General features: G+C 53.3%; 1 protein-coding gene across 3 annotated transcripts in view; it reads left to right on the top strand.

Annotated features, from left to right (window-relative positions):
- The window catches only part of LOC116969081 (tigger transposable element-derived protein 1-like), an 18,665-nt gene extending 5,893 nt beyond the window's left edge, over window positions 1–12,772 (top strand). Inside the window, exons 3-6 of one of the 3 annotated variants that reach the window (XM_033016028.1) lie at window positions 2,843–3,039; window positions 3,995–4,237; window positions 7,335–8,965; window positions 12,539–12,772. In XM_033016028.1, coding sequence (XP_032871919.1) covers window positions 2,843–3,039; window positions 3,995–4,237; window positions 7,335–8,933 — 2,039 coding nt within the window. In that variant the 3' untranslated portion in view covers window positions 8,934–8,965; window positions 12,539–12,772. Of the gene's footprint in view, window positions 1–2,842; window positions 3,040–3,104; window positions 3,146–3,994; window positions 4,238–7,334; window positions 8,966–12,538 lie in introns of those variants that run through there. The other 2 variants (XM_033016029.1, XM_033016031.1) reach the window with 2 other exon arrangements.
- Window positions 12,773–13,061: the final 289 nt, after the last annotated feature.

The raw sequence follows: 13,061 nt of genomic DNA, 5'->3' as shown, positions 1-13,061 counted from the left end.
AAAGAACCTCATCAAACACTCCCTGATCACAGTGAATGGCGAATGGTGCTGGCTCGAAGGGCCAAATGGCCTCTACTCCTGCACCTATTGTCTATTGAAACCTTGTCTGTTCCGCCAAGCAGCAGGCAGTGAAGAAAGCCAACGGCATGTTTGCCCTTCATAGCCAGAGGAGTTGAGTACAGGAGCAAAGAGGTCCTTCTGCAGTTGTACAGGGCCCTGGTGAGACCACACCTGGAGTATTGTGTACAGTTTTGGTCTGTTTGCCCTTCATAACAAGAGGAGTTGAGTACAGGAGCAAAGAGGTCCTTCTGCAGTTGTACAGGGCCCTGGTGAGACCACACCTGGAGTATTGTGTACAGTTTTGGTCTGTTTGCCCTTCATAACAAGAGGAGTTGAGTACAGGAGCAAAGAGGTCCTTCTGCAGTTGTACAGGGCCCTGGTGAGACCACACCTGGAGTATTGTGTGCAGTTTTGCCTGTTGGCCTTCATAACAAGAGGAGTTGAGTACAGGAGCAAAGAGGTCCTTCTGCAGTTGTACAGGGCCCTAGTGAGACCACACCTGGAGTATTGTGTGCAGTTTTGGTCCCCTAATTTGGGGAAGGACATTCTTGCTATTGAGGGTCTGAAGAAGGGTCTCGACCTGAAACGTCACCCATTCCTCCTCTCCAGAGATGCTGCCGGTCCCGCTGAGTTACTCCAGCATTTTGTGTCTGTCTTCGATTTAAACCAGCATCTTCAGTTCTTTCCTACCAATATATATATATATATACACACACAGAATAACAGAGCCCTGGGAACAGGTAAGAAGTAACTGCAGATGCTGGTTTAAACCGAAGATAGACACAAAATGCTGGAGTAACTCAGTGGGGACAGGCAGCATCTGTGGAGAGAAGACCCTTATTCAGGCTGGTTCCAGGCAGGGATGAAATCCGGGGGACAATAGACAATAGGTGCAGGAGTAGAGGCCATTCGGCCCTTCCAGCCAGCACCGCCATTCAATATGATCACGGCTGATCATCCACAATCAGTACCCCGTTCCTGCCTTCTCCCCCATATCCCCTGACTCCACTATCTTTAAGAGCCCTATCTAGCTCTCTCTTGAAAGCATCCAGAGAACCGGCATCCACCGCCCTCTGAGGCAGAGAATTCCACAAACTCACAACTCTCTGTGAGAAAAAGTGTTTCCTCGTCTCCGTTCTAAATGGCCGACCCCTTATTCTTAAACTGTGTGTGTGGCCCCTGGTTCTGGACTCCCCCAACATGGGGAACATGTTTCCTGCCTCTAGCGTGTCCAAACCCTTAATAATCTTATATATGCTTCAATGAGATGACCTCTCATCCTTCTAAACTCCACAGAGTGTACAAGCCCAGCCGCTCCATTCTCTCAGCGTATGACAGTCCCGCCATCCCGGGAATTAACCTGGTGAACCTACGCTGGGCTCCCTCAATAGCAAGAATGTCCTTCCTCAAATTAGGGGACCGAAATAGAGAGTTTGCTGGGGCTGGGTCAGACTGGGATGTGGTGGAGGGGGGACTGTGTACCCTGTGTGTAAGTGGAGGGGGGACTGTGTACCCTGTGTGTATGTGGAGGGGGGACTGTGTACCCTGTGTGTATGTGGAGGGGGGACTGTGTACCCCGTGTGTATGTGGAGGGGGGACTGTGTACCCCGTGTGTATGTGGAGGGGGGACTGTGTACCCCGTGTGTATGTGGAGGGGGGACTGTGTACCCTGTGTGTGTGTATGTGGAGGGGGGACTGTGTACCCCGTGTGTATGTGGAGGGGGGACTGTGTACCCCGTGTGTATGTGGAGGGGGGACTGTGTACCCCGTGTGTATGTGGAGGGGGGACTGTGTACTGTGTGTGTGTATGTGGAGGGGGGACTGTGTACCCTGTGTGTGTGTGGAGGGGGGACTGTGTACTGTGTGTGTGTATGTGGAGGGGGGACTGTGTACTGTGTGTGTGTATGTGGAGGGGGGACTGTGTACTGTGTGTGTGTATGTGGAGGGGGGACTGTGTACCCTGTGTGTGTATGTGGAGGGGGGACTGTGTACTGTGTGTGTGTATGTGGAGGGGGGACTGTGTACTGTGTGTGTGTATGTGGAGGGGGGGACTGTGTACTGTGTGTGTATGTGGAGGGGGGACTGTGTACTGTGTGTGTGTATGTGGAGGGGGGACTGTGTACTGTGTGTGTGTATGTGGAGGGGGGGACTGTGTACCCCGTGTGTATGTGGAGGGGGGACTGTGTACTGTGTGTGTGTATGTGGAGGGGGGACTGTGTACTGTGTGTGTGTATGTGGAGGGGGGACTGTGTACTGTGTGTGTGTATGTGGAGGGGGGACTGTGTACTGTGTGTGTGTATGTGGAGGGGGGGACTGTGTACCCCGTGTGTATGTGGAGGGGGGACTGTGTACTGTGTGTGTGTATGTGGAGGGGGGGACTGTGTACCCTGTGTGTATGTGGAGGGGGGACTGTGTACCCTGTGTGTATGTGGAGGGGGGGACTGTGTACCCTGTGTGTATGTGGAGGGGGGACTGTGTACTGTGTGTGTGTATGTGGAGGGGGGACTGTGTACTGTGTGTGTGAATGTGGAGGGGGGACTGTGTACTGTGTGTGTGTATGTGGAGGGGGGGACTGTGTACCCTGTGTGTGTATGTGGAGGGGGGACTGTGTACCCCGTGTGTGTATGTGGAGGGGGGACTGTGTACCCCGTGTGTGTATGTGGAGGGGGGACTGTGTACCCCGTGTGTGTATGTGGAGGGGGGACTGTGTACCCCGTGTGTGTATGTGGAGGGGGGACTGTGTACCCCGTGTGTAAGTGGTGATGTCTCTGCCCCGGGGCAGGCCTCACTGCAGGGGTGGACGAGCTGAGACTGGAGTCACCGGCGCTGGAGCTGTCGGAGACGGTGCAGCATCAGCTGGAGGAGCTGATGATCGACGGGGACTTGCTGGAGGTCACCCTGGATGAGAACCACAACCTGTGGAAGGTTCTACAGGCCATGCGGTGCCCCCCCCACGAAAAGATGCAGACCCTGCTGCAGGTGGGAGCCCCCGCACACACGCCCACACGCACTCACGCCCACACACACGCACTCACGCCCCCCACCCACACGCACTCCACACAGAAAGATGCAGACCCTGCTGCAGGTGGGAGCCCCCGCACTCACCCACCCACGCACTCACTCCCCCCCCCCCTTCACTCACGCCCTCCCTCCCTCCCAAACGCTCCCTCCACACTGTCCCAGCACGCACATACACTCAGTACTGCACACAGTAACACAAATGCACACACTCTCACACTCACGCACACTCTGATCAACACACACACGCTCACATAACCACTCACACTCGCTCGCTCTCACGCGCACAACCACACACACTCACATTCCGTCTCACGCGCACAACCACACACACTCACACTCCGTCTCATGCGCACAACCACACACTCTCACACTCACTCACACTCCGTCTCACGCACACAACCACACACACTCACACTCACTCACACTCCGACTCACGCACACAACCACACACACTCACACTCACTCACACTCCGACTCACGCACACAACCACACACACTCACACTCACTCACACTCCGTCTCACGCACACAACCACACACACTCACACTCACTCACACTCCGACTCACGCACACAACCACACACACTCACACTCACTCACACTCCGACTCACGCACACAACCACACACACTCACACTCACTCACACTCCGTCTCACGCACACAACCACACACACTCACACTCACTCACACTCCGACTCATGTGCACAACCACACACACTCACACTCCGTCTCACGCGCACAACCACACACACTCGTACTCGCTTGCTCACACACTCTCTCCCTCCCTCTCTCTCTCCCTCCCTCTTTCTCACCTTCCTCCATGCATATCTGATCCACACCCTCCCCCTCATCTCCCCCTCCCCTCTTCTCCCACCCCCTCCCTGGTCTCTCCCTCCCCCCCCCCCCTCCCCCAGATTGAGAAGCTGGAGAGCAAGCTGGCCAAGCTCCGGGGCAGAGACTGTGCGGAGAAGCGGCGCAAGAGGAAACTGGATCGCTCGGACTCGCTGCCCCTGGCAGAGGAGGAGGATGAGGAGGGGCTGGAGCCGGGAGAGGTGAAGAGGCCCAAGGAGGAGGGAGTGAGAGGGAAGGGAGAGGCCGAGCTGCCGGCCCATGATGTCGAAGTCTCACGGAGTTCAGTCACACACAACGGAGTGGAGGTGAGCCTAGCCCGTCCCATCCCGTCCCGTCCTAACCATCCCGTTCCTGCTTTCTCCCCCATATCCCTTGCCTCCGTTAGCCCCAAGAGCTAAATCTAACTCTCTCTGTTGAAAACATCCAGTGAATCGGCCTCCACTGCCGTCTGTGGCAGAGAATTCCACACAGATTCACACAACTCTCTGGGTGGAAAAGTTCCTCCTCATCTCAGTCCTAAATGGCCACAGATTCACACAACTCTCTGGGTGGAAAAGTGTCTCCTCATCTCAGTCCTAAATGGCCACAGATTCACAAAACTCTCTGGGTGGAAAAGTTCCTCCTCATCTCAGTCCTAAATGGCCACAGATTCACACAACTCTCTGGGTGGAAAAGTTTCTCCTCATCTCAGTCCTAAATGGCCGACCCCTTATTCTTAAACTGTGTGTGTGTGTGTGTGTGGCCCCTGGTTCTGGACTCCCCCAACATCGGTCCTCACCCCCTCTCGGAACAGCGGGTAGAGTTGCTGCCTCACAGCGCCTGAGACCCAGGTTCGATCCTGACTACGGGCGCTGTCTGTGCGGAGTTTGCATGTTTTCTCCCTGTGACCTGCGTGGGTTTTCTCCGGGCGCTCCGGTTTCCTCCCACACTCCAAAGTCGTGGGGGTTTGTAGGTTAATTGGCTTCGGTGTAAATGTAAATTGTCCCCTAGTGTGTGTAGGATAGTTAGTGTGCGGGGATCGCTGGTCGGAGCGGACCCGGTGGGCCGAAGGGCCTGTTTCTGCGCTGTATAGGGGCTGTCCAACTGAGGCGACCTAATCCGCGAGTTTCCCCTCGACTCATACTCGCAGCATGGTCGACACGAGGTCCTAGGAGGTCTTTGTAACTCTCCTTCATGTTCGAGAGTAGTCCCCGCGTACTCGAGGCCTCAGCCAGGTCGCGGAGTTTTTTTCATCGTGCCCTCGAGTAAAAATAGGTCGCCATTGGAAAAAAATCGCTGGTTTAGTCGAGGTAGGTCATTGGAGGTCGGCATGTTAGTCATAGGTAATCGAGGGTAGTCCTAGATAGTCTTCAACGTGGTTGAAGGTAGTTGTAGATAGTCTTCAACATAGTCGAAGGGAAGTTGAAGGAGGTCTTCAACGTGACACTTTTTCAAACCCTCCTAAACTCTTCTAAACTACAGTGGGACAGGCCCTTATCTCTATTCTCGAAACTTCACCGAATAGTGAAAGGCCCGGATGTGGAGAGGATAATTCCACTAGTGGGAGAGTCTAGGACCAGAGGTCACAGCCTCAGAATTGAAGGACAATAGGCAATAGTCTGTGGGTAAACAAGGGGGGGGCATTGAAACTTCACCGAATAGCGAAAGGCCCGGATAGAGTGGATGTGGAGAGGATGTTTCCACTAGTGGGAGAGTCTAGGACCAGAGGGCACAGCCTCAGAATTGAAGGACGTTCCTTTAGGAAGGAGATGAGGAGGGATTTCTTTAGCCAGAGGGTGGTGAATCTGTGGGATTCGTTGCCACAGACGGCGGTGGAGGCCACAAGTCAGTGGATATATTTAAGGCAGAGATAGATAGATTGTTGATTAGTGCGGGTGTCAGGGGTTATGGGGAGAAGGCAGGAGAATGGGGTTAGGAGGGAGAGATAGACTAGCTGGAGTGGACTTGATGGGCCGAATGGCCTAAATCTGCTCCTATCACTTGTGATCTGTCCCATCTAGATTCCCACCAACTGTGTGGGCCGAAGGGCCTGTTCCTGTACTGTTGTGTGTTCTATATTCCACACCGGGGGTCGGGATTGCTCTGGTGTTGTAAGGCAGGGTCTCCACTGTGCCACCCATGTAGTTCACTCCCCCTTTAACATCTACTTCTGCTATGAGGATGCAGGGTGACTTGGACAGGTTGGGCGAGTGGGCAGATGCGTGGCAGATGCAGTTTAATGCGGATAAAATGGAGGTCAGCCACTTTGGTGGCAAAAACAGGAAGGCAGATTATTATCTGAATGACGTCAAGTTGGGAAAAGGGGAAGTACAACGGGATCTGGGGGTTCTTGTTCATCAGTCACTGAAAGTAAGCATGCAGGTACAGCAGGCAGTGAAGAAAGTGAATGGCATGTTGGCCTTTATAACAAGAGGAGTCGAGTATAGGAGCAAAGAGGTCCTTCTGCAGTTGTACAGGGCCCTGGTGAGACCACACCTGGAGTATTGTGTGCAGTTTTGGCCTGTTGGCCTTCATAACAAGAGGAGTCGAGTATAGGAGCAAAGAGGCCCTTCTGCAGTTGTACAGGGCCCTGGTGAGACCACACCTGGAGTATTGTGTGCAGTTTTGGTCCCCTAATTTGAGGAAGGACATTCTTGCTATTGAGGGAGCCCAGCGTAGGTTCACCAGGTTAATTCCCAGGATGGCGGGACTGTCATACGCTGAGAGAATGTGGAGCGGCTGGGCTTGTACACTCTGTGGAGTTTAGAAGGATGAGAGGTGATCTTATTGAAACATATATGAGATTGTTAAGGGTTTGGACACGCTAGAGGCAGGAAACATGTTCCCGATGTTGGGGGAGTCCAGAACCAGGGGCCACACACACACACACACAGTTTAAGAATAAGGGGTTGGCCATTTAGAATGGAGACTAGACCTAGGGGGACCGGTTGGGTCCCGTCCCCTCATCGCGCGGTTGCTGGGGGGGGGGGTGGCTGCGGCTTCACACAACGAGGAAAAACTTTTCCACCCAGAGAGTTGTGAGTCTGTGGAATTCTCTGCCTAAGGTGGAGGCCGGTTCTCTGGATGCTTTCAAGGGAGAGCTAGATAGGGCTCTTAAAGATAGCGGAGTCAGGGGGATATGGGGAGAAGGCAGGAACGGGGTACTGATTGGGGATGATCAGCCATGATCACATTGAATGGCGGTGCTGGCTGGAAGGGCCGAATGGCCTCTACTCCTGCACCTGTTGTGTATTGGTACTGTGTGGTGATGCAGTTAGCCACAGCCAGTGTAAATAGCTGATACTCTACAGTGTTCTGTGTTGCCAGCATTGTGCTTTATGTTTTTTGCATCCCGCCATCTCTACAAAACGCCCGTCTGCCTGCCCGCCCGCCCGCCTGTGTCTCGATGCTTGTGGTGAGAAGGCAAGGAGGAAGGCGATCACCCTGGAGATGAAACTGAAGATAATCGCCCAGCGCGAAGGCGGCAAGCTGGTGAAGACCATCGCCCGCGAGTTTGGACTTTCCCACTCCACCATCTCCACCATCTTCAAGGACAAGAAGCGGATCAGCGACGCGGTCAAATCCTCGGCTTCGGTTCGTTCCACCATCATCTCGATGAAGAGAGCCGGACCACTGGACGATATGGAGCGGCTGCTGGTGGCGTGGATGGAAGACCAGATACAGAAGGGTTTACCGCTACGCCCGCTGTCCATCCAGGACAAGGCCAGAAGCCTTTTCCACACGCTGAAACAGCGGGCTCATGGCCCGACGTACACGCACGTGTTCACCGCCACTCCTGGGTGGTTCAAGCGCTTCAAGAGGCGACATAACTTCCACCACGTGAGGTTCAACGGTCAAGCAGCCGGCGCTGATAATCGCAGTGCCGCAGCCTTCAAGGAAGAGCTACACGGGATCATTGCCGATGAGAAATATTTGCCAGAGCAGATATTCAACGTGGATGAGACGGGCCTGTTCTGGAAGCGTATGCCCGAACGTACGTACATCCACCAAGAGTCGAGGACAACGGCGGGATTCAAGGCGTGCACAGACTGTGTAACGTTGCTTCTGGGTGGGAACGTTTCCGGCTTCAAGTTAAAGCCGTTACTAATCTACCACTCGGAGAACCCTCGAGCGTTGAAGAACGTCAGCAAGCATTTGCTTCCCGTCTATTATCGACATAACAGGAAAGCCTGGATGACATCGGTGATGTTCGAAGGCTGGTTTGTAAACTGTTTCGTTCCTCAGGCACGGGAATATTGTCGGCAAAACCACGTCCCGTTCAAACTCCTTCTGGTCTTGGATAATGGTCCCGGCCACCCGCCACATATCGGCGACCTGCACCCCAACGTCAAGGTTGTGTATCTGCCACCGTACACCACCGCGCTCATTCAACCCATGGGCCAAGGGGTGATCGCTGCCTTCAAAGCCTACTATGTTGGCCAGATGTTTGCGCAGGCTGTGGAAGTCACCCAATCCGGCCAGACTCTGCGAGAGTTTTGGAGAGAGTTCAACATCGCGAGCGCTATCCGCAACATCGCGGCGGCGTGGGAGGAAGTCACGCAGCAATGCATGAAGGGCGCCTGGAAACAAGTCCTCCCGACGCACGCCCACACGGCCGCAGACTCTGCTGTCGACGGCATCGTCCGTGGCAAGATACTCGTGCTCGGCAGACGGCTGGAACTGGACATCGACGAAGATGACGTCCGTCGGCTGGTGGGCCTCGAGGCCGAGGAGCTTTCCAACGAGGAGCTGATCCGGCTGGAGGAAGACAGGGGCGAAGAAGCGGAGACGGAGGAAGAAGACGTTGCTCCCCAGGCACCGAAAACCTTCGCCGCGGAGAAGCTGGCGGCCGCCTTTGCCGCCATCAGCGACGGCGTGGAGATGTTGGCAGACATGGACTCCAATGACCAGAGAGTGGCCAACACTGACAGGCAGATACAGGAGGCTCTCGCCTGTTATAGAGAAATATATAATGACAAGAAGAAGCAGCTGGATGTGGTCCTGAACAACACTGTCCACTAAACCAGACTTAGCAGAAGATAGACAATCTTTTGGTAGGTTAGGTGTACTAAATGCATTTCCCACCTGCGAGATTTTCCATTTACGATGCGTTTATCGCAACGTAAACCCCATCGTAAGTTGAAGAGCAGCCGTGTTGTACGCCCTGCCTCTGGCTCACCTGGGCCCGAAAATCCTCTCTTTCCTGGAGTATTGTGTGCAGTTTTGGCCTGTTGGCCTTCATAACAGGAGGAGTTGAGTCTAGGAGCAAAGAGGTCCTTCTGCAGTTGCACAGGGCCCTGGTGAGACCACACCTGGAGTATTGTGTGCAGTTTTGGCCTGTTGGCCTTCATAACAAGAGGAGTTGAGTATAGGAGCAAAGAGGTCCTTCTGCAGTTGTACAGGGCCCTAGTGAGACCACACCTGGAGTATTGTGTGCAGGTTTGGTTCCCTTAATTTGAGGAAGGACATTCTTGCTATTGAGGGAGCCCAGCGTAGGTTCACCAGGTTAATTCCCGGGAAGGCGGGACTGTCATATGTTGAGAGAATGGAGCGGCTGGGCTTGTACACTCTGTGGAGTTTAGAAGGATGAGAGGGTATCTCATTAAAACATATAAGATTGTAAAGGGTTTGGACACGCTAGAGGCAGGAAACATGTTCCCGATGTTGGGGGAGTCCAGAACCAGGGGCCACAGTTTAAGAATAAGGGGTCGGCCAAATAGAACAGAGAGGAGGAAACATTTTTTCTCACAGTAATTTGTCCCCCTTTCATTGTCCTATACAGGGACACATGACAATAAACTCACTTGAACTTGAGTCTGTGGAATTCTCTGCCTCAGAGGGCGGTGGAGGCCGGTTCTCTGGATGCTTTCAAGAGAGAGCTAGATAGGGCTCTTAAAGATAGCGGAGTCAGGGGAGAAGACAGGAACGGGGTACTGATTGGGGATGATCAGCCATGATCACATTGAATGGAGGCACTGGCTGGAAGGGCCAAATGGCCTCTACTCCTGCACCTATTGTCTATTGACTTTATTCCTTGGAGCATAGAAGGCTGAGATGTGCGAGATCATGAGAGGAATAGATCGGGTAGAGTCTCTTGCCCAGAGTAGTGGAATCAAAAACCAGAGGACACAGGTTCAAGGTGAAGGGGGAAAGATTTAATAGGAATCTGAGGGGTAACTTTTCCACACAGAGGGTGGTGGGTGTATGGAACGAGCTGCTGGAGGAGGTAGTTGAGGCTGGGACTATCCCAACCATATAACCATATAACAATTACAGCACGGAAACAGGCCATCTCGGCCCCTCTAGTCCGTGCCGAACACATAATCTCCCCTAGTCCCATATACCTGCGCTCAGACCATAACCCTCCATTCCTTTCCCATCCATATAACTATCCAATTTATTTTTAAATGATAAAAACGAACCTGCCTCCACCACCTTCACTGGAAGCTCATTCCACACCGCTACCACTCTCTGAGTAAAGAAGTTCCCCCTCATGTTACCCCTAAACTTCAGTCCCTTAATTCTCAAGTCATGTCCCCTTGTTTGAATCTTCCCTACTCTCAGTGGGAAAAGCTTTTCCACGTCAACTCTGTCTATCCCTCTCATCATTTTAAAAACCTCTATCAAGTCCCCCCTTAACCTTCTGCGCTCCAAAGAATAAAGCCCTAACTTGTTCAACCTTTCTCTGTAACTTAGTTGCTGAAACCCAGGCAACATTCTAGTAAATCTCCTCTGTACTCTCTCTATTTTGTTGACGTTTAAGAAACAGTTAGACAGGTACATGTATAGGACAGGTTTGGAGGGATATGGACCAAGCGCAGGCAGGTGGGACTAGTGTAGATGGGGCATGTTGGGCGGTGTGGGCAAGTTGGGCTGAAGGGCCTGTTTCCACACTGTATCACTCTGTGACTAGTGTAGATGGGGCATGTTGGGCTGAAGGAAGGGCCTGTTTCCACCCAGTGTGACTCTAAACCAGCACCTGCAGTTCCTTGTTTGCGCAGTCTTAATGTGTTAACTATTTATTAACACTGGACCAGTACCGGAAATGTCCATGACTAGAGGGCGAAGCTTTAGGTTGAGTGGGGCAAAAGTTAGCTGAGGTGCAAGTTGTTTCACACAGTGGGTGGTGGGTGCCTGGAACACGATGCCAGGGGTGGTGGTGGAGGAGGCAGATACCATCGTGGTGTTTTAGAGGCTTTCAGACGGGGACATGGATATACTGGGAGAGTTGTGTGAATCTGTGGAATTCTCTGCCACAGAAGGCAGTGGAGGCCGATTCACTGGATGTTTTCGAGAGAGAGTTAGATTTAGCTCTTGGGGCTAACGGAGTCAAGATTATGAGATATCCTCTCATCCTTCTAAACTCCAGAGTGTACAAGCCCAGCCGCTCCATTCTCTCAGCGTATGACAGTCCCGCCATCCCGGGAATTAACCTGGTGTAAATTTGAGGAAGGACATCCTTGTGATCGAGGCAGTGCAGCGTAGGTTCACCAGATTGATCCCTGGGATGGCGGGACTGTCATATGAGGAAAGATTGAAAAGACTAGGCTTGTATTCACTGGAGTTTAGAAGGATGAGGGGGACATCTTATGGAAACATATAAAATTATAAAAGGACTGGTCAAGCTAGATGCAGGGAAAATGTTCCCAATGTTGGGCGAGTCCAGAACCAGGGGCCACACACAGTCTTAGAATAAAGGGGAGGTCATTTAAGACTGAGGTGAGGAAAAAAATTTCACCCAGAGAGTTGTGAATTTGTGGAATTCCCTGCCACAGAGGGCAGTGGAGGCCAAGTCACTGGATGGATTTAAGAGAGAGTTAGATAGAGCTCTAGGGGCTAGTGGAGTCAAGGGATATGGGGAGAAGGCAGGCACGGGTTATTGATTGGGGACGATCAGCCATGATCGCAATGAATGGCGAATGGTGCTGGCTGGAAGGGCCGAATGGCCTCCTCTTGCACCTATTGTCTATGTTTCTATGGATCACACGCAGGCAGATAAGAGTACATCTCAGCCTCCTGCGCTCCAAGGAATAAAGTCAATAGACAATAGGACCTTCTCCCCGCCACCCCCTATCAGTCTGAAGAAGGGTTTCGGCCCGAAACGTTGCCTATTTCCTTCGCTCCATAGATGCTGCTGCACCCGCTGAGTTTCTCCAGCACTTTTGTCTACCTTCGATCTTCCAGCATCTGCAGTTCCTTCTTGAACATGGGTGCAGGAGTAGAGGCCATTCGGCCCTTCTAGCCAGCACCGCCATTCAATGTGATCGCGGCTGATCATCCCCCAATCAGTACCCCGTTCCTGCCTTCTCCCCCTGACTCTGCTATCTTTAACAGCCCTATCTAGCTCTGTCTTGAAAGTATCCAGAGAACCTGCCTCCACCGCCCTCTGTGAGGCAGAGAATTCCACAGACTCACCACTCTCTGTGAGAAAAAGTGTTTCCTCGTTTATTATTAAAACGCGAAAGTACCGGAGGAACTGGGCGGGGTCCGGCAGCAACTGCGGAAGGAACGTTTCGGGCTGTGGAGGTTTTGGGCAGTACTGCCCCGTGTGTGCGGGCCGAATGGCCTATCATGTGTGTTGGCTGGTTATTGAGGACATCTCTCTCTCTCTCTCCCTCTCTCTCCAGCATTTATGATCGGAAGTTGCAGATGAAACTTTGGACTGTTGGACCAGGGCGCCCACGAGCAGAGATGGCGGAGGGAGGGGGGAGGGGAGGGGGCAACGAAGATCGTCCCAGGACACCGCGGCCTCTGGCAAGCGTTGACCAGCGGCAGCAAGCGAGGAGGACTCTCACCCGGCAAGCAGAGGAGGAGTGAGCCGGGATTGCGTACAGCTACTCTCTCCCCCCCCCTCTACTCTCTCCCCCAGAGGCAGGGGCTTGGGGGATGGGGGGGGTCCCATCACAGCGCCGATCTCTCCTTCCAGGGATCAACGCAGAACGCTGTCGCCACTTCCTCTCTCTCCCTCTTCCCCTCCTCCCTTCACCCCCTCTCTTGCTTTCACCCCCCTTCTCCCCTCTCTCTCCCGTCCCCTCCTCTCATTCTCCCCTCCCCTCTCATTCCCCTCCCTCTCTCCCCCTCCCTCTCTCATTCCCCCTCCCCTCTCATTCCCCCTCCTCTCTCTTTCTCTCCCTCATCTGTCTCTCCTCC

The sequence above is a fragment of the Amblyraja radiata genome, unplaced genomic scaffold, assembly GCF_010909765.2.
Source record: "Amblyraja radiata isolate CabotCenter1 unplaced genomic scaffold, sAmbRad1.1.pri S103, whole genome shotgun sequence".
Classification (NCBI taxonomy): Eukaryota; Metazoa; Chordata; class Chondrichthyes; order Rajiformes; family Rajidae; genus Amblyraja; species Amblyraja radiata.
Note: the sequence above shows the minus strand (reverse complement) of the source record. Positions and strands in the feature narration are given on the sequence as shown.